The 26,391-nt window shown below is 50.9% G+C and overlaps 3 protein-coding genes across 5 annotated transcripts; 1 reads left to right on the top strand and 2 right to left on the bottom strand.

The window, feature by feature from the left end:
• Window positions 1–1,303: 1,303 nt before the first annotated feature.
• On the top strand, window positions 1,304–20,654 carry Npr2 (natriuretic peptide receptor 2). 2 transcript variants are annotated; one of them, XM_048420009.3, is made up of 22 exons: window positions 1,304–2,747; window positions 3,527–3,732; window positions 9,534–9,647; window positions 9,922–10,057; window positions 10,276–10,370; window positions 10,540–10,672; window positions 10,889–10,973; window positions 12,348–12,468; window positions 12,627–12,701; window positions 12,904–12,981; window positions 13,196–13,300; window positions 13,418–13,489; window positions 15,516–15,675; window positions 15,958–16,113; window positions 16,361–16,529; window positions 16,710–16,856; window positions 17,321–17,444; window positions 17,588–17,656; window positions 19,497–19,671; window positions 19,742–19,840; window positions 20,095–20,186; window positions 20,301–20,654. In XM_048420009.3, the coding sequence occupies exons 1-22, from the start codon at window positions 2,081–2,083 to the stop codon at window positions 20,364–20,366; spliced, it is 3,144 nt and encodes a 1,047-aa protein (XP_048275966.1). In that variant the 5' UTR covers window positions 1,304–2,080; the 3' UTR covers window positions 20,367–20,654. The 2 variants fall into 2 exon arrangements, with proteins under 2 accessions (XP_048275966.1, XP_048275967.1); XM_048420010.3 differs by lacking the exon at window positions 12,627–12,701.
• A 90-nt stretch (window positions 20,655–20,744) lies between these two features.
• Spag8 (sperm associated antigen 8) lies at window positions 20,745–23,220 on the bottom strand. 2 transcript variants are annotated; one of them, XM_048420011.3, is made up of 7 exons: window positions 22,825–23,207; window positions 22,025–22,736; window positions 21,725–21,899; window positions 21,517–21,562; window positions 21,320–21,434; window positions 21,159–21,221; window positions 20,745–21,061 (listed from the first exon to the last, which is right to left on the bottom strand). In XM_048420011.3, the coding sequence occupies exons 1-7, from the start codon at window positions 22,863–22,865 to the stop codon at window positions 20,867–20,869; spliced, it is 1,347 nt and encodes a 448-aa protein (XP_048275968.3). In that variant the 5' UTR covers window positions 22,866–23,207; the 3' UTR covers window positions 20,745–20,866. The 2 variants fall into 2 exon arrangements, with proteins under 2 accessions (XP_048275968.3, XP_048275969.3); XM_048420012.3 differs by lacking the exon at window positions 21,320–21,434 and having other exon boundaries at window positions 22,825–23,220.
• Window positions 23,221–23,606: 386 nt separating this feature from the next.
• Window positions 23,607–25,855, bottom strand: Hint2 (histidine triad nucleotide binding protein 2). Its single transcript, XM_048420013.3, has 5 exons — window positions 25,704–25,855; window positions 24,278–24,418; window positions 24,076–24,180; window positions 23,904–23,976; window positions 23,607–23,790 (listed from the first exon to the last, which is right to left on the bottom strand). Exons 1-5 carry the CDS (start codon window positions 25,827–25,829, stop codon window positions 23,699–23,701), a joined length of 537 nt encoding a protein of 178 aa, XP_048275970.2. The 5' UTR covers window positions 25,830–25,855; the 3' UTR covers window positions 23,607–23,698.
• Window positions 25,856–26,391: the final 536 nt, after the last annotated feature.

Below are 26,391 nucleotides of genomic sequence, written 5' to 3'. Positions count from 1 at the left end.
CATAATTCCTTTACGCCAACAGTGCTGGCAGCCTAGAACAAGAGTTCTCTTGTCACCAGGCCTCTCCTATCGCCTTGGTGTTCACTCTGTGGACCAGGGGTTTCAGCTGTATGCCCCTCATAGGTAAGGGCGGAAACACTTAGCTTCCTTTGCGCTGCCTTTGAATAAAATGACTCGGTCCTTAATTTCTACCCAGGCCACTAGGTGTCGCCTTCATCTCAGAGAAAGTGTGTGGGTCCTCAGCCTGCATTCACTCCCTCTCTGCTGGGGAGCTTTTAGCTTCTTGGCACAGTGAATTCTGGAGAAATGGCTTCAAGGGGGAGAGAAGCTGGCTGTCAGCACTGGGAAGGATGTGTTTATGTGCGTGTCCTTTACGACAATTTGAGAACTCCCCAAGGTCCCATAGCAGTCCCCTCAGCAATGATGTCATTCCTCACAAGCTGTTCCTCCAGATGGGGCCAGCACTCCAGATGTGAGGTACCTGGAAGAACTTTCTTGTCAGGAATCTTAGGAATGGGGTGGGAAACAAGGTGGGGTTCAGTGACCTTTCATTGCTGGGACCTGTTGGGCTTAGCCAATCTATAAACTCCCGTGAAGTGTGGCTCAGAGAGACAAAAGGGACAAGGCCCTGGAACAGATGGCCGGTGGATCCAATAGACATAAGAACGGCCAGGGAGACAGAAACAGGGGAGAGTTGAGTCCTCAGGAAGAGGAAGACTAGCGGACTTCATAAAGACTGGAGTCCTTCATAAAAAACGGAGTCCTTTGGTCCCATGAGGGCCTGTCTTCCAGCTGCACTTAGGAGATGGGTAGAGTTTTCCCTACCTAGAAATAGATAAATGGACACCCAACGTTTGGGGATTCCTGACAGCTTCCTGGAGACTGGCGCGTCTGGGGAAATTTGATTGAGCAAATGGACCCTAAGAAAAGCGGGGTATCTAGCCGGGCTGGGAGAAGACAGGCCCAGGGGTCCCTGGCATGAGTGAGATGGAAGCAGCCTTGTGGACAAGGGACTTGGGAAAAGCAGAGGAAGGCCTTTACAGCGTGGGGACTCCCGGGAACCTCGGTGGCCTAGAGGCCCGGGTATCAAGCCCCCCACCCCCACCCCCGGGGCTCTCATCGGGTAGTTTGGGGACTGGGAGGTCCCCGGGCGACGCGCGCGGGGGGGGGGCGGGGAGGGCAGCAGCAGCCGGAGGGTGGGGCCGGGCGGGGAGGGGAGGAGAGGGGAGGGGAGGGGGAGGGGCGGGGTCGGGCGGCCTGCCGGGGAAGTCACACTCGGCCGCCGCCGCGGGCGCAGCGAGCGGAGACGCGCCGGGCCGAGGCGACCTGACCTGGACGAGCGGCGCGCGCGGGGGCCCAGGCGGGGGGCGGGAGGCAGCGCCGGGCAGTGCGGGCCACCGGGCCCGGGAGAAGCGGAGCCGAGAGGAGCGGGGTACACACGGGCGGGGCCGCCGCAGCTCCGGATGGGACCAGCGCCCGGGCCCGTTAGTCCAGGCAGGAGCTTCGGGAGAAGCCGTCACTGGGAGAGTCACCCCTGCCTTTCCCTTCCCTCCGGCCCAGGCCTCGCTTCACTCCCTGCCTGCCCATGTCCCAGTCCTTCCGCGGCGGGCGCCCTCCCACCTCAGCCCGGGGCTCCGGCTTTTCGCAGCTCTTTGCCCTCCCGGCCCAGTCAGCTGTGAGGTGCCCCCAGGCCGTTTCTTTGTACCAGCCTCCCCCAAGTCCCCACCCCATCCCAGTCTTAGATCCCCCCTTTCTTGGCTTGGGATTATCAGGCCACTTCACCCCTCACTGTCCTCATCCCGGTCGCAGGCCCCCTTGGTCCCTTCCTCCTTCTGCCACCCTATCCTTAGTCCTTGATCCTTGCCGTAGGTTGATAGCCCACTCCTTCCCGACCCAGGCTTTCCCCCCATCCCCTTCTTGCGTGGTCCCCAGCACTTTCTGTATCCGGGCCGACTAAGCTTGTCCCCAATTCTCTTCCTGGTCCTCTTCCCCAGGCTCCAGGCTGGGTGGTGCTTGTGCCTGCCCAGTAGGCCAAAGCGGCCCCTGGTTCGGGGTTCCGTGGGTCAGCTGCGCTATCCCTATGGCACTGCCATCACTGCTGCTGGTGGTGGCAGCCCTGGCAGGTGGGGTGCGTCCTCCGGGGGCGCGGAACCTGACGCTGGCGGTGGTGCTGCCAGAACATAACCTGAGCTATGCCTGGGCCTGGCCACGGGTGGGTCCTGCTGTGGCACTGGCTGTGGAGGCACTGGGCCGGGCACTGCCCGTGGACCTGCGGTTTGTCAGCTCCGAACTAGACGGCGCCTGCTCTGAGTACCTGGCACCACTGCGCGCGGTGGACCTCAAGCTGTACCATGACCCCGACCTTCTGTTGGGCCCTGGGTGTGTGTACCCTGCTGCCTCTGTGGCTCGCTTTGCCTCACACTGGCACCTTCCCCTCCTGACTGCGGGTGCAGTGGCCTCTGGTTTTGCAGCTAAGAATGAGCATTATCGTACCCTGGTTCGCACTGGCCCCTCTGCTCCCAAGCTGGGTGAGTTCGTAGTGACATTACACGGGCACTTCAATTGGACTGCTCGGGCTGCCTTGCTGTATCTGGATGCTCGGACAGATGACCGGCCCCACTACTTCACCATCGAGGGTGTCTTTGAGGCCCTGCAAGGCAGCAACCTCAGTGTGCAGCACCAGGTGTATGCCCGAGAGCCAGGTGGCCCAGAGCAAGCCACCCACTTCATCAGAGCCAACGGGCGCAGTAAGTGTGGCCCGGACTGTTTTAGGAACTGGGGAGGAGGGCCACTGTGTCCTTGGAGCACAGCACAGAAAAGTAGAGAGAGATTGGCATGGAAAAGTCACATGTGATGGTTGGGATGGAGGTGCTTATGAGAACAGACATCCGTGATAGGCCCTGAGTTAGGACACAGGGCTTTCGTATCATAGGCACAGGTCAGCGAAACTGAGACTGGGACTTGGGAGTGAAGAGTGGGTGGCAGCGTGGGTGGCTTTGAGAGGTAGATATGGGCGGTGTCTACCCTGAAATGTGCACCTGCCGGTGAGCAGAGACTCCATAGACTGGAGAACCAAGGTCTCCATGTAACATAGGGATGACTCTATTGGTTTGGTGCTTAGCAGATTTGGTTGGGAAAGCCGGTAAAGCTCACACAAAAATAGTGAGCACAAGAGCCTGTGTTCCTAGCAGGAGACAGGCAGGAGAGGAACATGGGGAGCTGTGAGGTGGGGCAAACAGCTCTGGGGGGGGAAGGAGCCATCACTCTGGAGTGAGGGGAGAGGAGCCATCACTCTGGAGTGAGGGAAGAGGAGCCATCACTCTGGAGTCGGGCTCTGACTTTTACCAGATGGTCCATGTGGCCCAAGGGCACTTACAACATGAGCTCCGAGGGGGAGGGTGGGGACATCTGTTGGGTGGTCGATAGGTAGGGCCCTCTTGTGTAATGGGATGATGATCCAGAGAGGCGGGCTGATAGGGGACCTGGATGCTGTCTCAGGGTGCCCTTCTGTCATGTGTATTCCCAGTTGTATATATCTGTGGCCCTCTGGAGATGCTGCATGAGATCCTGCTTCAGGCCCAGAGGGAGAACCTGACCAATGGGGATTATGTCTTCTTTTACCTCGATGTCTTTGGGGAGAGTCTCCGAGCAGGCCCCACTCGTGCAACAGGCCGGCCCTGGCAGGACAATCGAACCCAGGAACAGGCCCAGGCCCTCAGAGAGGCCTTTCAGGTATCTTTGGAACCCAAACTAGAGATGGGAAAAGGCGCTGGTTGGAAGGTCTGTTTCTCACAGGGCGCTATGGAAGCCCCAGGAACAGGGCAGGGCTTGTGAGCTATGGAAGAGAAGTGACCAGAAAGTTTCTATGCCTGGTGTCACTCTTCCTTCCCCAGATTTGTAACTGTTACTTAGTGTGCTTGCCAAGACTGACTTTGGCCACCGCCAGATCGTAGGGTGCTTTCCTGAGTGCCAGCAGGGAGCTAGAAGGCAGGAAGAAAAAGCCTTGTCCCAGAAAGGGCTGCCATCCTTATGGGACAGGCAAGGTGAAATTACAGCAGAGTAGGTGGCAAAAGGAGACAAACTTGTGCATGAAGCAGATCTTGAGAGTCAGTGGTTAAGGGAGGAAGGGTGGACATGGGCTGGGATAAGGAAAGGCTTTTGTAAAGGAAATTAGACTGTTGTAATTTTCAGGGCAGCGACCATATTCACAGAGTAGTGGGACAGGGCTTCAGAAGCCCATGCAAGGGAAAGACAGGAATATGTATATGTCTGGCCTGGTAAGAAATAAGGGATCACTTAAAAAAAAAAAAGTTTTTTCAGACAGGGTCCCACTTCCGCCTTGAATTTTAGCGCCAGCCTTCCAAGTACTGGGATCATAGGCATGAGCTTTAAAAAGCGTTGACTTAAGCACATCTCGGAAATCAGGTGACAAAGACATAGATTAATGGGACTTGGAATGTTAAGGACTAGGATTTGATTTTTTGTATGGCAGTAGAGTAGACCATAATTCAGGTTACATTAGGGGTCAGACTGTAGGTTGTCAAGGAATGAGGAGATACGGCTTGAATGAGGACGTGCTAGGAAGAATGGAAAGAAATCAATTAACAAAAGAACTCGCAGAGGAAGTCGGTGTTACTGTGCATTCCCCACCTCGTCCCCAAGCTTTCAACATCCTGCTCCCTACAGAGTAAAATCCCAACTCCTTACCGTGATGTGTAAGACTTGGTAGTTAGCTTTCTGCCTGTCATTTCAGTTGGGCTTTTGACGCTGAGAAGTCCTCCTGACTAACCCCTCGCCTGCCCAGGCCCCCATCCTCCTGCCTCTGTGCACTTTGCTCCTTCTGTCTGCATGTTCTATTTCTTCTCCCTCCATTCTGAACCTCCTGAGATCATGCCCATGGCTCTCTGTCTGGTTTCCTCACCAGTTCTTACTGATTTGTGTATGGAAGTGTTCTCTATTTATTTATCCATAGCCCTCAAAGAGTATTTGAGGTGGCTTATGGAATGACCTTAGGATCCTTTCCACTCTGGGATTCTTTGGGTCTAAGGAGAGTGTACCAGGGCCGGGCCTGGGTGGCCATTCTTCTCCAGTGAGTAAGGTTTTATGTGGCTGTGATTATATATTTGGTTGTGACTGGTGAGCATGTCTGGCTGTGAATGACGTATCTGTTTGCATGCCGGCCTCTGAGTCTATGACTCTCATACTTGAACATGGGCAGTGATAGGACAGGTTTGGTTTATGTTGTAACTTTTTCCGAAGACAACGATCTCACCTGTGTCTGTACAGCGATTCCATGTTCTGTAAGACTCAGAGCAGTCTTTGACTTTCTAAGGAACTATTCCTAAATCCCAGGTTAAGCCGAGTTTCTTAGTCTGCTAAGCACAGAGCACATCATTTAGTTCAGGTTTGAGTCCTTTAGAGACCAACTCATTGTTAGTATTCGCTGACTGATATGCCCTACAGAACATACTAGAAGCACTCTCTGTCTTACTGGAGTTTATAGTTAGTAGGCGAGACAGAGAAGAAACAAGCTTATTTACTGACGATAAGGGTTCCCAGAAGGAAAACAGTTGAGTGGTATGAGGAGAAAAGGGACTGAACCTTGGCTAATTCAGACAAGGCAGTGCTACCCCTTTCCTGAATGATAGAACTCTACCGTCCTCTCGGTAGGAATTTCTGTTTTGCTTTGTTTTTCTTTAAGTTTCAGGGTTCAACCTAGGGCCTTGTGCTTGCTAGACAAGTACCCCTGCCACTGCACTACACCCTCATCCCTGGATTATAGCCTTTGTGGGAGAGAAAAATCTCCTCCTCCATAGGAGAATTTGCAGCAGCCAAGAGACCCCAGTACTTAAGAGTGGCGGGGGAGGGGAGGTCTAGTCAGCTATATCAATTAATTTTTGGTTACTCCCCTCACTGAAGGCCTCGTATAGATGGAAAAGAAAGGAAGATTTTCGCTATGACTTAAGATAAAGGAAACAGGGCAGTGAAGGATGAGCCGAAGGGAGAGCAAGGCTGGTGTGTGTGCGGGGAAGAGTGAGGAATTTCAGGAAACCTTCTCTTGTCCATTGCCAGGACTGACAGAGGGGAGGGCAGCATGGAGGTCAGTGGTCAGCTCTGGCCAACAACAAAGAGCAGTGAGCCCTTTCTCCAGAGATGCTGGTCCACTTGGGTCTCAGACCAGGCCAACCCTGAAAAGATGGTAGATAAGGCAAGAGTCCTTGACTGTAGATGTTCAGAGCCTTTCTAAGCAACTGAAACACCCAAGGCAGAGGTGCCAGTGCAGTCTGGATGTCAGTAACGAGGGGAGGGAAAGAGCTGATCTTAAGTATGTTGATAGGGTTCTTCTTTCCCACCCAGTCATTGCTGTTCCAGGGCAGGGGTTGTGTTCATCTTTGTACCCCCTCAGCCTAGCATGTAGTAGATACTTAATGCATGTGTATTGAGTTAAATTAGCATGTATATAGTGGAGAAGGGAGATAGGCCTAGGGATTATTTTAGAGAGAAGTAAACCAGGATAATTAACCAGGACAGGTAAGCAAAGTTGGAAGAGTAGAACTTAACAAAGCAAGCAGTCAAGTTGGGAGAATTCAGGTTTGCACTGGGCAACTGAGGGTGCAGGGTTAGAAATCCTGAACCATGCACGCCCACAGTGGGAAACACTGGCGCTAAGAATGGAGGGAAGGGGTGTGTGTGGCGACTCTTATCCGTTATCTCAGCACTTGAGAGACTAAGCAGGGAGGTTGCTGAGCTTCTGAGGCCAGCCTGGGCTACCTGGTGAGATCCCATCTCAGAGCAACTAGAATGGAAGAAAGCGCTAAGGCCAAAGCTATGGAAGGCAGTGCCCCTTTCTGGAGACTATTCATGGTTTCGTCTGCCCATGACTGGCATCACTTTCTGCTGTGCCCAGAGCGGGACTCAAGGTGGGTGGTGCACTCTTGGCTCGCCCCCCATTGAACTCCTTATTTTTGGCAGCATTGCTTGTTTAGTTTTCCACTTGGGGGCCACTATGAATTAGTGGGACTCAATTAGCTACCTTTGCCTTCCTTTTAGTCCCTCAGTAAGGACAGAAAGTGTCTGGAGCTGTTTTTGTTTGGGGTTTGTTTTCTTTTTTTTTTTAGTAGCTAGTTAGTAACCACAGCAAAACATTCTTGAATAGCCATTTTCTAAGTGTGGCCTTTGGATCCTGGGGCCCCAGAAATCCTTTTAGGGGGGCCGTGAAGTGGAAATTATTTTGAAATACTGTCAGGATGTTATTTGCCGTTGTCACTATTCTCCTGTGATTTTGCAGTGGTTTTTTTTTTTTTTCTAGAGGCTACACAATGTGGGTGAGGTCACCGCTCTGACAGCCATGGAAAACATGCTTGTGCATTCTTGTGTTTTCATAATTTACCAAGCTCAGCTTTAATTTTAACTTCTAATTTGGTAACTATTGATAGATATAAAATTTCCTTGGGGTCCTCAGTAAGTTTCAAGAGGAGAACAGACTAGCGGCAGGCTTGTAACCCCAGCACCCTGGGTCTGAAGCAGGAGGATCTGGAGTTGTTGAGGCCAACAACAAAATCAAACCAAAAGAGAACAAAGCTAGGGCTGAAGGGATGGCTCGTCAGTTAAGAGCATCCACAGGTGGCTCGCCACCTCCTGTAACTCCAGTTCTCTCTCTCTCTCTCTCTCTCTCTCTCTCTCTCTCTCACACACACACACACACACACACACACACACACACACACAAGTGAAAAAGGACCCAGAGATTTTAAAAACATCTTGTTTTTGTTTAAGATAGGGTCTGCCTTGGAACCCAAATTGTCCTTCTGCCTTAGACTCCAGAGTGCTGGGATTATAGCAGTGTGTAACCCATGGCAAGGAAGTTGATTACTGCCAGCTTAGGGGTAAATTGCCAACCCGGAGAGTTCCAGTGTCCAGGAAGTGTTAAAAACCTATTATCAGCCTTTATCGAAGTATAAATTGTGCTACTCCCATCTTTTCAACTTTCTTCCTGACTGTCATTCGTCAGCATTACCACAACTTTCTATTTTTGGAACAGGTGTCAATGAACGAACCCTCCAGCCTGATGCTGAGGAGCACTTCCTGTCTTCCCCTCCCCCAGAGCTTCCCTCCTCCTTTTCTCCTGTTCCTCTTTCTCCCTCATCCTTTCCTTCTCCTTCTCCTGCCTGAGAGTGAATGCTGAAAGTACACAATCAGGCATCTAAATTCCCCAGTAAGAAAACTCTAATCTAATATAATGATTGCACAGTAGAAATTGACTTCATTGTTTCCTACCTGGAGCAAACTGATACCGGTAGATCGCATGTGATATATCCATTATGTCTGTATGGTCGACATGTGCTTTCTGTGATGAGAATAAACAAAACTGACAGAAATAGCCAGATTTTTGTTCTGATTTTGTTGTTGTTTTATGAAATGGGGTCTTGCTACGTAGCCCCCCCCACCCTGCTCCTTTGGCCTGGAACTCACTATGTAGACAAAGCTGGCCTTGATCTTACAGCTATCGTTTTGCCTCAGCCCCTGAGTGCTGGGATTACAGAAGTGAGCTGCCATACCTATCTTGAAATGGCTAGGTTTTAGCCTGTCAATCCACGTGGTCATATTTCACAAAATATAGCGAACTGACATCTTTCTCGGAAGTCATAAGCCCAATTTCCTGTCTGAGCAGTCTCATTTGGTTGTGTGGTCCAAGGCTGAGCAGTCTTGCAGCTGGAGAAGAGGGGATGTATGAGGCTCAGAGGAGCGAGGCAGGCAGTTTGACAAGGGAACGAGATGCGTTGATTCATGTTAGTAAAATGCGCACGTGGCTGAGACCACATGCATCACTTGCTTATCTGTGCAATGCGTGTGGCCATGTAACTTATGTAGCACACACCTGCTTCTTAATGAGCATGCTGTGCCTGGTAGATGTTTCCTCTATGCACAGTAAATTAAATTCGTGGTTTTCACAGATGGAATCCTTGTCTCAAAGTATTTCTCACCAGGCTTAAAATCTAATTTACTGAGAAAAGTCACCGTGTGCCAGTGACCCATATGAAAAAGTCAAGTTGTTGTTGTTGTTATTGCTGTTTTGTTGTTTTTGTTTTCGAGACAGGGTTTATCTGTGTATTCCTGGTTGCCGTGGAACTCGCTTTGTAGACCAGGCTGGCCTTGAACTCCCTGAGATCCAGCTGCCTTTTCTTTCTGAGGGCTGGCATCAAAGGGGCACCCAGAAAGTAGGGACAAAGGAGTTCCCATGAGTGTGGTAACCTGGCAGGAGACCTGATGATGGAAGGGAGGCAAGGAAGCTGATGGGCTGAGTTTGTAGTTGATTTCATTCTGCTGCCACCTTTCTGGGCCCAACCTATCTGTCTCTCATACAGGGGTGCCACTACCCTCCAGCCCCCACGCTCTCCACAGTTTAGTCCATTTCAGACTTCAGAGTCCCCTGTGCATGTTTTATGTGTGTTCTACCAGGTTTTGCTAGAATGATTTCTTTCTCTCCTGCTCAATTTGAATCCCATTCATTCTCCCCATGTGCCATGGTGCAGACTGTATTGGTGATCACATATCGAGAGCCCCCAAATCCTGAGTATCAGGAATTCCAGAATCGCTTGCTGATCAGAGCCCGGGAAGACTTTGGTGTGGAGCTGGCCCCATCCCTGGTAAGTAGATCTCAGAGTCACAGCAGGCTATGAGGAATCCATCACACTGGATCACAGAGCAAGCCCCTCTTTGGACTCTCACTTCCATCCAGGATGTTGCCTTTTAACCCCCCGGGACGGGGGGGGGATAAAGATGGCACCATAGGGGTCAAAGGAGGAGAGAAGAAAGCTGGGAAGAGGAGAACAGAAAGACACTGCAGGGGTGGGGAAAGGGACTGGGACGGGACCTCACAGGACACTGACTGGAAAGTGTGCTGAACTAACTGTCCTGCAGATGAACCTCATTGCCGGCTGTTTCTATGATGGAATCCTGCTCTATGCCCAAGTCCTGAATGAGACGATACAGGAAGGAGGCACTCGGGAAGATGGACTCCGGATTGTGGAGAAGATGCAGGGGCGAAGATACCACGGTAATGAAGAGGGCTAATGGAGGCCTGAGGGCTGACACTAGGCTGAGAGGTGAAGTACACAGGAGAGGAGACACCAGGGACCGCAGGGAGAGTCAATGGGTGTCAGGGACAGAACCACGGTGCGGGAGAGACTCAGACAGCGCACTGGGGTGGCAGGAGGTGGGCAAGGGGACCAGAGGAAGGTCTCAAGTGAGGGGATTTTTTTTTTTAAATCTTAGGTGTAACTGGGCTGGTTGTTATGGACAAGAACAATGACCGCGAGACTGATTTTGTCCTGTGGGCCATGGGAGACTTGGATTCTGGGGACTTCCAGGTGACGGGGAGAGGACAGGGAAGAGAAAGTGACCCTAAAATCCTGTGGGGACATAATCAGTGGTACTGGGGCAGGAGCTTACTCCCCCTGCTGGACCCATGCCATGGTGGGAGTCTCAGGGAGGAGGCTGGGGGCAGGCCTGTGGGCCCAGTGCTCTGCTTCCTCACAGCCCGCAGCCCACTACTCAGGAGCCGAGAAGCAGATCTGGTGGACAGGCCGGCCTATTCCCTGGGTGAAGGGGGCCCCACCTTTGGACAATCCCCCCTGTGCCTTTGACTTGGACGACCCATCCTGTGATAAAAGTGGGTGTGTGCAGGGACTGGGAGCAGTCCCCCCTTTTACCCAACCCCTGCGCTCTGCCTCCACTGACACCCACTCCCACACCTAGCTATATTCTATCTTTGCGGCTCTCTCTCCTTCCTTCTTTCCCTCCAGAAAGCTGTGCGCCCCTTGCACCCATGTCTCCTCCCCCTCGGCCCTTTCCAGTCTTTCTCAGGGTCTCTCTTTTCCTCCTTCAGCCCCGCTTTCCACTCTGGCCATTGTGGCGCTGGGCACGGGAATCACCTTCATCATGTTTGGTGTTTCCAGTTTCCTAATTTTCCGGTGAGTCTGGGGTTTCCCTACTCTTCCCCTCTCTCCTGCCACGATGCCTCAGGCTGAGGTCAAGGTTCCCTGCTATGTGGGCTGGGAGTGGCGAGTCTCCTAACCTGGTGCGGGTCTCTTGGACTAACACCTTCCTCTCAAGCCTTTTTTGGGTTGCCTTTCTTTGTAAATGTTTATTTTGCTTTTGTCTGTAGCCTGGGTAGACTAACCACTTTTCTGGTTTTGTTTGTTTTGAAACAAAGTCTTGCTAAGTAGCGCAGGCTGGCCTCGAACTGAAGATCCTTCTCCCTTGGCCTCCTGAGTGCTGGGATTTTGGATGTATGCCATAGTGCATTATTTGAGTACTGAATGTTTTTGTTTGTTTGAGACAGGGTCTCATTGTAGAACCCTAGCTGATATGAAACTGTTATGTAGAGCAAGCTGGCCTTGAAACGCTCAGAGATTTGCCTACTTTGGCCTTTCAAGTGCTGGGATTAAAGGCATCCTCCACCTAGCCCAACAATGAGTACTGATTTTTAAACTATTTTTATTTATGTATCTCCTGTATGTCTATATGAATGTATGCCACATTCACGCATAGGTGCCTGTAGAGACCAGAGGCCATCAGAACCCAGGACTCAGAGTTACAGGTGTTGTGAACCACGCAGGATGGGTGCTTGGAATTGAACTTGGGTCCTCTGTAAGAGTAGCAAGTACTCCTAACCACTTAGCCACCTCTCCAGACCTTGAGTACTGATTTTGAGTAGAGTTAGGATCAAAGATGAATTTCTACGCACTGGCTGTCCCTGGCTCCTCTTCCCACCCACTCCTACTAATATGCGACAAAACATTGCACAGTTCTGGATATTTGGGAAATCCATGACCAAGTTACCAACAAATTTTCTGTGTGGTGAGGGTGGAAAGTCGTGTTTCACGGTGTCTTCACATGGCGGAAGACTGGAAACCCCAGTGTATACTGGTTGGGTGGGAATGGAGCTGCTCGATGGTAGAACTCTTTTGCCTAGCATACTCAAGGCCACAGGTTTGACCCCTAGCCTGGAAGAAGGAAACCTCTCTCCTGAAGAGAGAGGAGAGGTAGGGGACATAAGGGAAGGGGAGGTGAGAGAGAGAGAGAGCTACAGCTGTGTGTGGTGGTACACATCTGTAATCCCAGCCTTTGGAAGGCCGAAGAAGGAAGAGCATCATGGGTTTGATGCCTACCTGGACCCTTTGTCAACACCCTCGACACTGACTGTGCATAAGCACTCACCAGCATGTGGTGCATGCTTCCTCCTGTCCCAGTCCTGACTCTGCTGTTACAGTTGTAGCTCCCTTGCAGCTTTGTGGGTGGCAGGACAGGGCTTGGCAGCCAACTGAGCTGTACAGTTCCTACAGGAAACTGATGCTGGAGAAGGAGCTGGCTAGCATGCTGTGGCGCATTCGCTGGGAAGAGCTACAGTTCGGCAACTCAGATCGCTACCATAAAGGTGCAGGCAGCCGCCTAACACTGTCGCTGGTGAGTCCTTGGCTCTCCTTCCTCTGAGTTCCTGTTCCCTGTTCTCTCTCATCCTGGACCTTCCCCAGCACATTGGCCTGTAATGACAGCCACTTGCTCTACCACCACCATCTAATGTTCCTTTCATCCTTCCGCCTCCATGTTGCCCTTGGCCCCAGCGGGGATCCAGTTACGGCTCGCTCATGACAGCCCATGGGAAATACCAGATCTTTGCCAACACCGGTCACTTCAAGGTGAACAGTCGTCTGCTTCTTCTGGTTCCCAGCCATTTCATTGTGTCTCATGCCCATCTGCCACCTCTGCCCCTGAACCTCTTGCGTCCCATAGTCCCCACTCCACACCCAGCCAAGCTCCTGGATGCTCTCAGTGCTCCAGTGTTTTTCAGACACTCCTTCTGATGCTCGATTCCTTTTTATCTTTCCGCCCCCACCTTAGGGAAATGTTGTTGCTATCAAACACGTGAATAAGAAGCGCATTGAGCTGACCCGGCAAGTTCTGTTTGAACTCAAACACGTACGTAACTGGGTATGAGTGGAAAGGGAGGGTCCATAGGGCAGAGGAAATGAGGAGACCATGCGATGGCCAACTGGCTAAGAGGGTAAGAGGCTTGTTTATCACGGATTCCCAGTTGTAGGCGTAAGTAGGAGAGAGGTCATCCCTCGAAGCCGTATGTTTCTCTACCTACGTTTCAGCGCTATCAGTTCTTTCCTTCTCTTGTTTCTGCCAGATGAGAGACGTCCAGTTCAACCATCTCACTCGCTTCATCGGGGCCTGCATAGACCCTCCCAACATTTGCATCGTCACAGAGTATTGTCCTCGCGGGAGCTTACAAGTGAGGGGCAGGTGTAGGAGATTGTGGTGGAGTGGGGAGATCCCCAAGTCACATTGTGCCGAATGATAGCCAGTGAAACTTAAGACAGATACTGATCTCTTCCACGTCACTTGCCAGGACATTCTAGAAAATGACAGCATCAATTTGGACTGGATGTTTCGCTATTCACTCATTAATGATCTTGTGAAGGTGAGTCTTCTCCAGCCCTTCTGCCTTCACCCACTAAAAACGCCTAAATGCCTCCATTGCTCAGCCTGTGCTCAGTTCCTCTCCTAGATGTCAGACACTCATGCCTTCTCCATGTTCCCTATGTCTGGGGTTGAGTGACAATGGGTAAACAGGGGTTCTGGGTTGCAATTGGGGGAGTTTGGGTCTATCACAGCAGTCGAATATCCAGAGAGGGTTCTTGTCTTCCTGCCCCACATATCTTCAATGTTTCCCCAGTGTCTCTTCTCCCTCAAAGAGGAGATACTAAAACCGCTTAGCTATAGCTGGGCTTGCCATCATCTGGGAGGTTGAGGCAGAAGGAATGCTGTGATTTTGGGCCCAGCCAAGGTTTCATAGTGAGTTTCAGGCCAGTTTGGACTACAGAATCAGGTCCTCTCCAGAAAAAGAAAATAAACAAACAAAACCGATGAAAAGACATCCCTTGTCTGGGTGTAGGCAATGCACACCTATAATCCCATATCCATTCTTTAACTAACATATCTAAATTTAACTGATTTTTTTTGGGGGGGGGACTGGGTGTTGCTATGTAGTCCTGGCTAACCTGGAACTTGATCTGTAGACCAGGTTGACCTTGAACTCAGAGATCTGCCTGCCTCTGTCTCCTGTGTGCTGGGATTAACTGTGTGTGACAACACTCCTGGCTTGATTTCTTTTTGAGACAGGGTTTCATGTTACCCTGTCTGGCCTCAAACTTATACAGCCAGAAATTGCTTTGAGTTTCTAACTCTCCTTTCTCTACCTCCCAAATGCTAACACAGGTGCATATCACCACACCTGTTTAGAGACTGAAATTAAAATAATATATGGATGTTAAACTCAGAGAGATGGAAGGAAAATTGTACTAAGTCTTTGTTTCCACTCCACTGCTCAGTTATGACCCAGAGGCTCACAAATGATGAGGGGAAGATGGCTGAATCTTGCACGGGTTAGACAGGTGTTGAGAAGCAGGTTTCAGAACCCATATGCCCACTAGTGAGATCACCTACTTGTATCTGACTCTGGTTCTGATTTTCTCCTAAATTCTCAGAAAGTTTTTTAAATTAATTTATGTACATGAAAGCTTGCAATCTAGCGAGAGAGAAATCTTAGGAAAAGCAGTGCCGTTTTCAGCTGGAGATGTGACGATAAACGGAGAGCGACTCCTTTTGCAGCCTTCACAGCAGGAAACTCAGCAGCTTAGGCATCCTGAAGGTGTCTTGGTGCTGAGAGGACTAAAGAGGAAGAGTTCGAGGCCAGAGCCTACCCTTTATGTGGACTCCGGTCACCATGCAGAGCCTTCTATTTGCTGGTCCTAGGGTGGGCTTCCAGAGCTTCTGTTTGGGGAAGCATTGTCCTGTCCGGCCTTTCAATTCCTGGGAGGCAAATGTCTGCCTCCAGGAAGCCATGCTTCTGCATTGGTTTGGCGGTTATTTCCCTCCTCTGTCTATTTTTCAGATTTTGCTGATTTACTGCCTTCTTCGCTACTGTCTGGTCTAGCATTCCTCTAGTAGATCACATTCCTCCCCCACCACAACCTGCTTCCTCCACAAAGCTGCAGACTAGACTCCCAGCTGGCTGGTTTGCTGTGGCGCCTCTAGAGGCTAGGTCAGAACCTTAAGCTCTGTCTTCCTAATCAGTTGCTGGGCACATGAAGCCGCTCTACGCGCCATCCTAGTTCCGGCCGTTCCCTTCACTGTTCAGAAGATTGCCATTTCCAGGGAAATAATTGGGGGTTCTCCTTAACCCGTTCCTAAGCATTTCCCCATCCCCTGAGCCTGAGCACCTAGATGCTATCTACTGTACCAGGAAGGGGTGGCTCTCCCATTCCTCCTTCTTCCTTGAGGGACATCATCTCAACTCAGCTTGTTTTTACTATCTCAAGATCCTTCCATTTCTAATGAATTTTGGTTAGTGGTCTGAATATCTTTATGCAGTTAGCTGAACCATCTCACGGACTGGGGTGGCCTAAGCCACACATGATCCAGACACTTAACTCTGTATCCTGTAGGGTATGGCCTTTCTCCACAACAGCATTATTTCATCTCATGGAAGTCTCAAGTCCTCCAACTGTGTGGTGGATAGCCGTTTTGTGCTCAAAATAACAGATTACGGTCTGGCTAGCTTCCGATCAACTGCTGAACCTGATGACAGCCATGCCCTCTATGCCAGTGAGACTCCTCCCCGCATCATCACTCCCCCTCCCTTCCCCTACCACGTATCTTTCATATTGCTCTCCAGGCCTAGATCATTTCCTCCAAGGGAGGCTGGGAGAGGTAGACCAGCAGCAGTAACTCAGGGATACCCCCAAGGGAGGCTGGGAGAGGTACACCAGCAGCAGTAACACTGGGATACCCCCAAGGGAGGTTGTGAGAGGAAGACCAGCAGCACATGGGAATGAGCCCAGGTGGAACCCAGGAGCCCTGTTTAGACAAACTGTTCACTCTTTGCAGAGAAGCTGTGGACTGCCCCGGAACTGCTTAGTGGGAACTCCTTGCCAACCACAGGCATGCAGAAGGCAGATGTCTACAGCTTTGCCATCATCCTACAGGAAATAGCACTCCGCAGTGGGCCTTTCTACTTGGAAGGCCTGGATCTCAGTCCCAAAGGTAAGAATCCATTGCTAGCTGGGTAGTGGTGGCTCACGCCTTTAATCCCAGTACTTGGGAGGCAGAAACAGGCAGATCTCTGTGAGTTCGAAGCCAGCTTGGTCTACAAGAGCTAATTCCAGAACATGCTACAAAGTATAGAGAAACCTTGTCTCAAAAAAAAAAAAATCGGTTTCGATAGTTTCGATTTACACCCTCTTTGGCGAGGGGAATCTTATTCTTCATGCAAATTTTCTGTCACCCTCAGAGATTGTCCAGAAGGTTCGAAATGGTCAGCGGCCATATTTCCGGCCAAGCATTGACCGGACGCAACTGAATGAAGAGTTAGTTTTGTTGATGGAGAGATGCTGGGCCCAGGACCCAGCGGAACGTCCAGACTTCGGGCAAATCAAGGGCTTCATTCGCCGGTTTAACAAGTGAGTAGCGCGGAGGCTCCCAGGGACAGAACCCTTACCATTCTTAGTAGATACTCCCAGGGACAGAAACCTTATCATTCTTAGTGGATGAGGCTGGTAGATCCCAAGGGTGGGTTGAACCGGAAGTCCTGCTGGTCTTGAGGACCTCGGAGCAGGTGTCATGCCCTGGCCTCCCTGCAGGGAGGGAGGTACGAGCATATTGGACAATCTCTTGCTGCGTATGGAGCAGTATGCCAATAACCTGGAGAAGCTGGTGGAGGAGCGCACACAGGCATACCTCGAGGAGAAGCGCAAGGCTGAGGCTCTGCTCTACCAGATCCTACCCCAGTAAGAGCTTTGTCCCCCTTTCCGAAACTTCCTTGGGTTCTGCCTCATCCACCTTCTGAGAACTCTTTTGTGACCCTGGGAACCCTCCAATGCTGCTTCTTGCCAGAGTGCGCCCTCCTGGCTGCAGGCTGAATGCTCTCACTGTGTCTTCAAATGAGCTGTGCAGCCTCGTTCTGCTCCCCATCCCTCCTTCTTAGGGTCCTGTTCTTCCTCGCCCTTGTCTCAGCGAGTGTGCACAGAACGAGTCCAGCTGGAACTGCTTAGCCCCACGTGGGTCCCCTCACAGCTCCCCACCCCTGTGCGCCCTACTGTGTACCAGGTGGCATCTTCTCAGCCACTTCCCTTTTCATCCACCAAAGCCAGCGTTCTAGCCACAGCTTGGCTGGGCTGCAGCCACACACCCTGTCCTCCTCACTGTCCCCCACTGCCTGGAGCTGGGCTGAAGGTGCCCCCATGTTTCCTAGTTCCGTGGCAGAGCAGTTAAAACGAGGAGAGACTGTCCAGGCAGAGGCTTTTGACAGTGTTACCATCTACTTCAGCGACATCGTGGGCTTCACAGCGCTGTCAGCTGAGAGCACGCCTATGCAGGTGAGAGCTGGGGAGGAATTGGGGAGACTGGGTCCTGGGCGCCCCACTGGACTAGTCTGCTCTAGAGCTCTTTATCCTTGGGCTTGAGGAAGATTAGGAACGTGGGCACACAATTCAGAGCCTCTGCTTTCCCATCCTGTTAGGTGGTGACACTTCTTAATGACCTTTATACCTGCTTTGATGCCATAATCGACAACTTTGATGTCTACAAGGTGAGAGCTGGAGCCGCCCTCCTTCTAAGCCCCATTTGAAACACGGTTTCCTAACCCCCCCATACCATAGCCACTCCACAGTCAATGCTCCCCAAGTTTCTCCAGCATCCTGGTGTTCTTTAGTGGATTTGGTTCCAGCAAACAAGGACACTCGGATCTGACACCTGTGATTCTCAGGGTTTCCTAATCAAAGCATGCTTTAGTTCCTCTCTCTCTGGGGCATTAATATTGACACCTTCTGGAATGTGGGCACGGATTGACTGTGGGGTGAGGGGCAGGACACAAATGCATGTTATAAAGCTCTTCGTTAAAGTCGTTGAGTTGGCTTACTTGTCCTTGGAAGTAAAAATGTGCTGAATTTGAATACTGATTTTATAGATAATTATGTGGCCTTAGACAAGTAACAGGGTTTCTCCGAGCCTCAGTTGTTGCAGTAATAGATTAGGGATATGAAAATCAATGGGCTGGTGAGATGGCTCAGTGGGTAAAGGTGCCAAGTCTGATGACTTAGGTTCTATCCCTGGGATTTGTGTGATGGAAGGAGAGAACTGACTCCCATAGGTTGTCTGCTGACTTCTTTGTGTGTGTGCACATGCACACAAAAATAAATGTGAGAAATAGGTCTTAAAAGTGCCTAACATTGAGTATGGCATATGGCAGATAAAAAATGCTGGGTGTGGTGATACCTGCTTGTCATCTCAGTATTTAGGAGGCTGGGACAGATGGATCACAAATGTAAGGTCAGCCCTGGCTACTCAGTGAGATGATACCTAAACATAAGTGAGGCTATTTTAAAGCTTACTTTACCTTCTCTGATGTTTCCCTAACAAAACGTTCACAAACCCTTTACCCAAATTCATCAATTGCCTTTATTTCCTCCTATTTATTTTAGATGTCTTCCCCCTCCCTGGAGTATCTGTGTGTGAAACCCACAGCTTTCCCCATGCTAATCTGTTCTGCTACTTGGCACCGTTCCAGGTCCTCTTTTATTTTTAAAAAAAACTCATCTAATTATTATGTGAACCGATTGAGAGGAAGTTTTAGACACAGTACCCTCTATCCCTAAATACTTGGTGTGGGCTCCCTATTAGCTTCACTTGGCACCCTAGGTTTGGTACAGTTATCAAAGTCAAGTGGCTCCTTCTTCCCTCTGACAGACAGGTTGCCTGGTCCCTGTTACTGAGCCTGGTTTACCTACTTTGAGCCTTGGGTTCTTTGGATTAGGATCCCGCTCCTGCCATTTGTTCAGCAGATGCCCCTGAGTGTTTATCAGGTCCTGGGAGTAGTGAGGGGGAGTTAAGTATTCTCCAACTGACCTCCTCTTCTCCACAGATCCTCAGGACCACGGCATGTAGCTCCTAGACAATCTGGCCAATCACGGCCTCCCAGGCTATCAGGATGACTCCTGGCCGTGTCCATCTTACCTCCCTGTCTCACTCCCATCAATATAGCTAGAGATGACCTCTTAAAAAGTTTTATTGCTGGGTGGTGATGGTACATGCCTTTAATCCCAGTACTTAGGAGGCAGAGACAGGTTCGAAATCAGCCTGGTCTACAGAGCAAGTTCAGGATAGGTTCCAAAACCTACAGAGAAATTCTGTCTCTGAAAACAAATATTAATAAAAATGTTTCATTATTTACCTTTGTGCATCTATGTGAATATATGCCACGTGTGTGCAGTTGCCTGTGGAGGCCAGAAGATGTCATAGTCCCTGAAACTGTTACAGGGGATTTGAACTGCATGGGTGTGTCGGGAACTAAACTCAGGTCCTCTGGAAGAGCAGCCAGAGTTCTGACTACTGAACCTACAGGTGACCTTTTAATTTTCCCTCTAAATCAGGTGGAAACCATTGGGGATGCCTACATGGTGGTATCTGGTCTTCCAGGCCGAAATGGTCAGCGCCATGCACCAGAAATTGCTCGCATGGCCCTAGCATTACTAGATGCAGTGTCTTCCTTCCGCATCCGCCACCGACCCCATGACCAGCTGAGGTTACGTATAGGCGTTCATACTGGTAAGGCTGATTCTTACCCAGCTCTAGGGTCTACTTGTCCAGGTCTCTCCCAACCACATTGTTTTTATAGGGCCGGTCTGTGCTGGGGTTGTCGGTCTGAAGATGCCCCGGTACTGTCTTTTTGGAGACACAGTTAACACTGCTTCTCGGATGGAGTCTAATGGTCAAGGTGAGGACATCAGCCTTTGCCTCCAACCCTGACCTGGATCTGTCTTGCTCCTTTCTCCTTTCTGGAGTTCCTCACATCTCTCAGAGGCTGGAGAGTTCTTAGGTGCCCTGGTCTTGGGCATATGTTGCCTCTCCTAAGTTTGCATTGGGAGGGTGGCTGACTGGGCAAAGCACTTTCCAGCTGTGCCATTTTTTTTCTTGCCTTTTTTCTTTGACTCTTCTTTCTCCGTCCATTACTGGCCCACACTACCCCAGCTCTAAAGATCCATGTCTCCTCGACCACCAAGGATGCCCTGGATGAACTAGGATGCTTCCAGTTGGAGCTGCGTGGGGATGTGGAGATGAAGGTGCCCGCAGGGCATGGGGGAATGGATCACGGGAGGATGGAAGTGGGAGAACAGAGGGAGATTAAAGGCACTAACACAGAAGAATCTCAACTACGCTCATTCCTCTGCCTCCAGGGAAAAGGAAAAATGCGAACGTATTGGCTCTTAGGGGAGCGGAAAGGACCTCCCGGCCTCCTGTGAACCCCAAGCCAGACAATCTCCTGCTGCTGGTACTTTGGACAATGACCACCATCTCTCCATACAACAAAAACAGACATTGTCGTATGAGATGGAAAACACACACACACACACACACACACACACACACACACACAAAATATAAAAACAAAAGCAGACCCCTGCTATGTGTGGAAGTCATAGCCCGCTGCAGCTCAGCCTTGTACATATACCTGCCCTCTCCCTGGCTTCTTGTAAATATCTGTATCTAGACCAGAATATTTTGTCCAAGTATAAAACAACAACAACAAATCCTGGTGTCATTGTCTGGGGTCCAAGCCATTCTAAGGGAAGAATACTGGGTGTGGGCACGGTTATTCACAGATTCAATGAGTTAGCAGCTTCAGGAGGAGAATGCTTTATGGGAAACCCTCACCAAGCACAGAGAAGTAACTCCACCCACACCTACTGTAATATAAACAAAAGCAGAATCTAAATTCCCCTTCTACTTCCCTCCTCAACCCTTAGGATGGAGTTGTCCTCGACCCTCCACACCCCTGCCCTCCTCCCTGGCAGGCAAGGGAAGACATTGCACCCATTTGGTGGGGGAAATTCTCAAGTTCGTAAGGCAAAGGGTGTCCCAGAGACAAGGGCACTGGTGTTGAGAAGCTGCAGTTCTTCCGGAACGGTGTGTCCAGTGTCCTGATGTTACTGACACCCTGGAGGAGTGTTAGGATGAGGACAGATGCCACCCTTCCCCAAGCTAGAGCAGAAGAGCCTCTCTCCCCCACCCAGCACCTAGTCACGTCCACACACCGGTAGCTGTGGTGCTCTCTGCTTCCAGAAGGTTTCAGGCTGTTCCTGGCGGTAATCATGAGGCTGTGAGGGAAGAGATATTGAGTAACTCCTGGTCTCTGGGGCTCTCTGTCAACTTCTGAGTTTGCTGTTTTCCCAAGTAAGGTGAGTTGGATTCTCACCTTTGTAGGGGCCGGAAGCCCTGTTTGGACCATCTTTGCTGTGTAGTCATGGTGTGTTACTGATTCCGCCTCAAAGAGCTTTCTGGGAGGGTCTTGTTCTGCCTGTGCCTCTTTACTAGGTAGCCCTTGGAGAGGTCAAGGCCAGTCCCAGTTTTCCCTTCCTCCTTGCCCTCCCTTTCCCCTTCCCAGGCTCTCACCAGATCTGGTGGTGCAGGAGCATCTCCAACATAGCTTCCCGCTTTCCTGTGAGAGGGCAGAAGAGGAGTCTGGTTAAGAAGCGGTTTCAGAAACAGAGCTGAGAAGGGAAATCTTGGGGTTTGCCCTTAGAGCCGCCAAAGGATCCACAGTCCTGCCTCTTTTTCTGCCTACTGAACTCTTTCTGGCCCCATCTCTCATGCTTCACACCTCGAAGTGGCTGACAGATGTTTCTGGGGGGCTGGTATGAGTCTTTCTGGGTGGTGCTGCAAGGCATGGCTGAGTGAAGCTGCATGCTCAGCAGTCCCTGGTGTCCGTGTCGGAAGAAATAACTCTCAGAGCCGTCTTGCGATCTTGGAATTTGATCCAGCTGGTTGGTGGCTCTCTGTGGACCACATGTTAAATGACCATGAGCCCCCCTTCCCCTGTTGGCCCTCATCACAAACTGTCGGCTTTTCTAGGAAACAGGGGCCCGTCTTCCAGAAGGGGAAGCAGGCCAAACCGTCATACCTCTTCCTCCCAGTTGTGAAGGAGGCACTGACCACGCGGCAGTGTTTTACAGAGAAACTCAGATTTTCCTTCAGCCTCTGGGGGTTTCAATGGCCCCCTCACTCCAGGCTCTGAGACTTGCAGAGGTTCCCAGGGTTGTCGGTGTGGTCCACAGTAGCAGAACTGATACCATGTCCTACACACATCTGATGGGGGGCCTCCGATCCCTTGAGGAATGCTGAAGCTGACCTTATGACCAGGTCCAGAGTCAGCAGGGCCAGGCCCAGGGACAAGAGCTGGTCCAGGGGCAGGCCCATGCTTAGGCTTACTGGTAGGACCGGTGTCCTTGCCAGCATCAGAACTCTGGCCAAGACCGGAGCCTGAGCCAGACAAAGGACCAGAGCTGTGAACAGAGCTCCTTTCAGGATAAGAAGAAGCAGGAACAGTGCTTGAGCTGGGGGCTGCCCTACAGGGATTCCGAGGAATATAAGAAACATAGAGGGGCTGGTAGCCAAACGTCCCATGGTCTATCTGATGGGACCCAGGGCAGGCAACCTCGAGAAGACTGTCAGAAGAAGGCTCTGTGAGCAAAGAATACTGCACGTGAGGCTCTGCACATAATACAGATGGGGCAGTTATGGCCGCTAGGGCCGACCTAGGACTGCCACTCGAAGAAGGCATGGGATCGGAAGTGCTCTCCAATCCTTCGGAGCTGGGTTGTACATCCAAAGATCTGAAAGAAAGAAATACATCAAGGTTGTCAAAAATCGCTGCAAAGTTAGTCCGTTGACCTTCCTTGTTCTCATAGCCGTGGCTCTTACCGCAGCGGAGGAGATTCCTCCGTAGACTCGGTCGTCTCCATTTTCAGAGGCCGGCTACCGGGTTGCCATAGAGACGGCAAACAACTCTAGGAGACTGCGCACAACTAGAGTTGGGCTGACCCGAGGTGGCCGGGCAGGACAGGAGAAAACAAACTCTTTCCAGGGGCGGAAGTCTTAGACTTGGTGCTTTGCAATTGTCTCAGCTACATTCGGCCTCACCTGGGCTTTTAAAGTTCCACTAGCATAAACTCTCGCCTCCATGGCCAACTTGATTCCTTGTGACTAAGGTGACTTACGGGGATGCATTGGCGACAAGTGCAGGATGGACATCAGTATAAACTCTTGTTTGCTTGGTTCATGGTTCATTCCCTAATGAACCAAGAGAGAGTGAAATCCTTTTTTTTTTTTTTTTTTTTTTTAACAATTTAAGGATCCAGTTCAGTGCTAGGAGTGCTTGTTGTCCAGTATACCCAAGGTCCTGGGCTCCATCCTCAGCACACACAGATATGGAGATAACAGCTAAATTGAAGGAATTATGGGACAATAGACAGGTCTCTGTCTTGTTGTCCAGGCAAATTTCTACTGCTATTTTTTTTTCTAGAGATTTGACCTAGAATGAACCACTAGAAACTAGCGTATCTGCACTATGTACTCCTTTATCCACTGCCTGGGCCATAGGATCTTTTATCCTGACTCTGGTCAAGAGAGATCACAGCTCCGAATCAATTTTCTTTCACCTTGGTGGCACAAATCTGTTACATAGTTAAGACAGGAACGCAAAATTGAGGGTGAATGGTTTATTAATGTCACAAGATTTCTTTCCCTTTTCTCCACCCAAGCATCCAGGTCTGTGGTCCTGGGGCAGCTGGCAGGTTTAGCCAGGCGGCCACTGCAGCTGTCGGCCTCCGAGGACATGAATGTGCAGGTGGTACACGGACTGCGCGCCCATCTTCCCATCGTTGACCACTGAAATGAGTTTGCCATCAGGGATCAGAGTCACAGGAGAGGTCAAGGACGAAAGATCACCTTGAGAAATGGGGATTCGTAGGGGAGAAGGCCAAAGGACAAAAACCACTCACCCAGTCGATATCCGTCTTTCAGACCCTCAGCCTTTGCCATCTTCTTGGCCACAAGGAGTAAATGTCCTAGAAGCTATAGGGAGAGGGACAGGGGTGGTACCCTTCACAGGAGTCAAACCTCTAGCTTAATCCAGGGCTCCCCCAGACAGGCCCCTGGCCCTGTTCTCCCCACCTGCTGGTCTTCTTCTTCCGCCTGGCTAATTCGAGGAATGGGCTTCTTGGGAATGACCAGGAAATGCACAGGAGCCTGAGGGGCCACATCACGGAACACCAGACACTGTAAGCAGCGACGGGTGAGAGATCACGGTTACTTCATCAGACCCAAGGGCACCTGTGAAATTCTCAAGAGAGCCGGGCCCTATGGGGACCTTCACCTGCTGATCTTCATATAGAATGTCAGCTGGGAGGCTTCGGTCCAGAATCCGGGAGAAGATGGTTGGCGTTGCTCCTCCAGGAGCTGCTTTCTGGGCCTTGGCCACTTCACCCCCATCAGTCACACCTGCATTTCCCCGGACCTGGAGGTGGGTGGGGGGAACCCAAGGGAGAGAGCCGGCAGTCATTTTCCCATGCACGTAGTTGGGGCTGGAAGGGGCTGGGCTCTAAGAGTGATTCTAACTTCATTCTTCTAAGAACCTATTAGTGGTTCCACTCTAGGGCAAGCCCCTGGATTTCAGGGCCTGAGCAGCAAAGGCTGGGCCAGATGATGGTGGGTCCGCTTACAGAACACGCAGTAATTACTATGTAGGATGCAGGAGTCCAATTGATTCCTGCAAGTGTGCCTAAAGATACCTAGCACTGTACAGGTAAAGGGATCCAGCAATCTGTCACACCAGCACTTGCGATGGGGAGGCAGGAGGCTCAGGAACTCCTCATTTTTAGCTATATTTAATAAATTCTAGGCTAGTGTGGGATACATAAGACACTGTGCCCATAAACAAACAACATAGGTCTCAGTTCCTATGCTACCATTGAATACATCAGATAAATACTTGAGAGCTTCAGGAATGGTTGAATCCTGTCCTAAAGAGAGCCTGAAGCTCTTTACTGTGTTTCCACTTATTTCTACTGTGCGTTTTCTGATCTTTAAGCCTTGCTTCTTGATTTATGTTTTAAGTGTATTTGTCCTATCTGACATTGGCTATCTCTCATTTGGGTGTCACATTTGATTCTTATTGCGCAGCTCCCTGTTGTTGCTATGCAGGCCAGGGGGTAGCCCTGCCTCCTCAGTTTCCTAAATGCTGGGATTACAGTCATGTGCCACCATGCTCCGCTTCTTACACTGGATTTTAATTCCGGTAATTGAATCAGCGAAGTCATGTAAGAGTTCAGCTACGTGAACTCGGCTGTCAGAAGGGATAGGAGGCAGGGCTATCCCAGTTTCTCACCAGTTCGGAGAAGGCCGGTATCAGTGCGTTACACTGAAGCGAAACTGTGGGATATACTGAATCACTGTTGGAAAGTGTGAAAGATCAAAGAGCATTGCTGACGCGCATTGTAGGGCTAGAGATCCGAGAACAGGCTAGCTCCCGAGGGAGAGCTCACTTCCTGAAGGGGGCACAGCAGAGGCAGGCCGAAGCACGCTCCCGGCCAGCAGCACCACCAGCTCGGTCCCAACCGGGAAGCTCCGGCTGTTCTGGGAAGCGGTCGCCGCCAGATCGCTTCTCTCGCGGACTCGACCGCAGAGTCCCTGAAATTGACCCTTGGGAGAGTCAGTGACTCCGCAATGATGCGCGACGCGCGTGCTGGTCCCGGAACGCGCCAGTGCCTGCGAGCCCCCAGGTCCCTCTGATTGCTTCTCACCTGCACCCCCCGTGACCCCGAGGCCGCCAGGGCTCTGCGCGCGGTGCGCAAACCCACTGCCAGCAGCACGGCAGCAGCCATCTTCCCGGAGCCTGCGGCCTTGCGGGCGCAGCCCATTGGCCGCATCCAGCTGGGGGCGGGTCCCACCGTGCAGCTCATTGGCTGCTCCTGCTAAAGCAGGGCCAATTTTTGTTTAGTAGCATGGAAATTCCTTTTCGATTGGATCCCTGCTTAGTTTCGCTCTGAGATACATTCCCACTCCATTGGAAGAACTAAATATGGGGGTGGGATTTTTTTTTTTTCCTATTCTGCTCAGGTTCACTACCTTGACCAAGCTTTGGTTGAGGCTCCTGAGTGGGTGGGACTTGTCCGCTTCGGCCTGTTCTTTTTAGCCCTGGCCCCCACTGGTGGGGGGAGGAGGGCGGGACCTCGCCACCTGCTGCACAAAAGGCTAAATGTAGTGCAGACCCTTCTCCGCATTGGCCAGGAGGGCGGGGTTCTGAGGACATTCGGAGCTTATTGGCTCCAGAAGTCACATGGGAGGAGCTAAAAGTGAATTGGGACCAATTTTTTTAATCTGTAGGATAGGTTTTAATCTGTAGAATAGGTACCTAACCTTTTCTATCCATTTCAGTCCTTTGACCACTCCAAAGATTTAAAACATATTTAAGATTTTTTTTTTTAAAAA

Source organism: Myodes glareolus, chromosome 16 (assembly GCF_982192425.1).
Source record: "Myodes glareolus chromosome 16, mMyoGla1.1, whole genome shotgun sequence".
Taxonomy (NCBI): domain Eukaryota; kingdom Metazoa; phylum Chordata; class Mammalia; order Rodentia; family Cricetidae; genus Myodes; species Myodes glareolus.
This window is presented reverse-complemented; position numbering and strand designations above follow the sequence as displayed.

Coding starts and splice junctions, on each gene's coding strand:
- Npr2 (XM_048420009.3), top strand. CDS start 2,081: ATGGCACTGCCATCACTGCTGCTGGTGGTGGCAGCCCTGGCAGGTGGG. Junction 12,469..12,626: donor GCCGCCTAACACTGTCGCTG/GTGAGTCCTTGG, acceptor CCTTGGCCCCAG/CGGGGATCCAGTTACGGCTC. Junction 12,702..12,903: donor CCAACACCGGTCACTTCAAG/GTGAACAGTCGT, acceptor CCCCCACCTTAG/GGAAATGTTGTTGCTATCAA.
- Spag8 (XM_048420011.3), bottom strand. CDS start 22,865: ATGGAGACGACCGAGTCTACGGAGGAATCTCCTCCGCTGCG. Junction 22,737..22,824: donor GAGGAATCTCCTCCGCTGCG/GTAAGAGCCACG, acceptor TCTTTCTTTCAG/ATCTTTGGATGTACAACCCA. Junction 21,563..21,724: donor CATCTGTCAGCCACTTCGAG/GTGTGAAGCATG, acceptor GCCCTCTCACAG/GAAAGCGGGAAGCTATGTTG.
- Hint2 (XM_048420013.3), bottom strand. CDS start 25,829: ATGCGGCCAATGGGCTGCGCCCGCAAGGCCGCAGGCTCCGGGAAGATG. Junction 24,419..25,703: donor CGGGGTCACGGGGGGTGCAG/GTGAGAAGCAAT, acceptor ACCCACCTCCAG/GTCCGGGGAAATGCAGGTGT. Junction 23,977..24,075: donor CGGAAGAAGAAGACCAGCAG/GTGGGGAGAACA, acceptor CTCTCCCTATAG/CTTCTAGGACATTTACTCCT.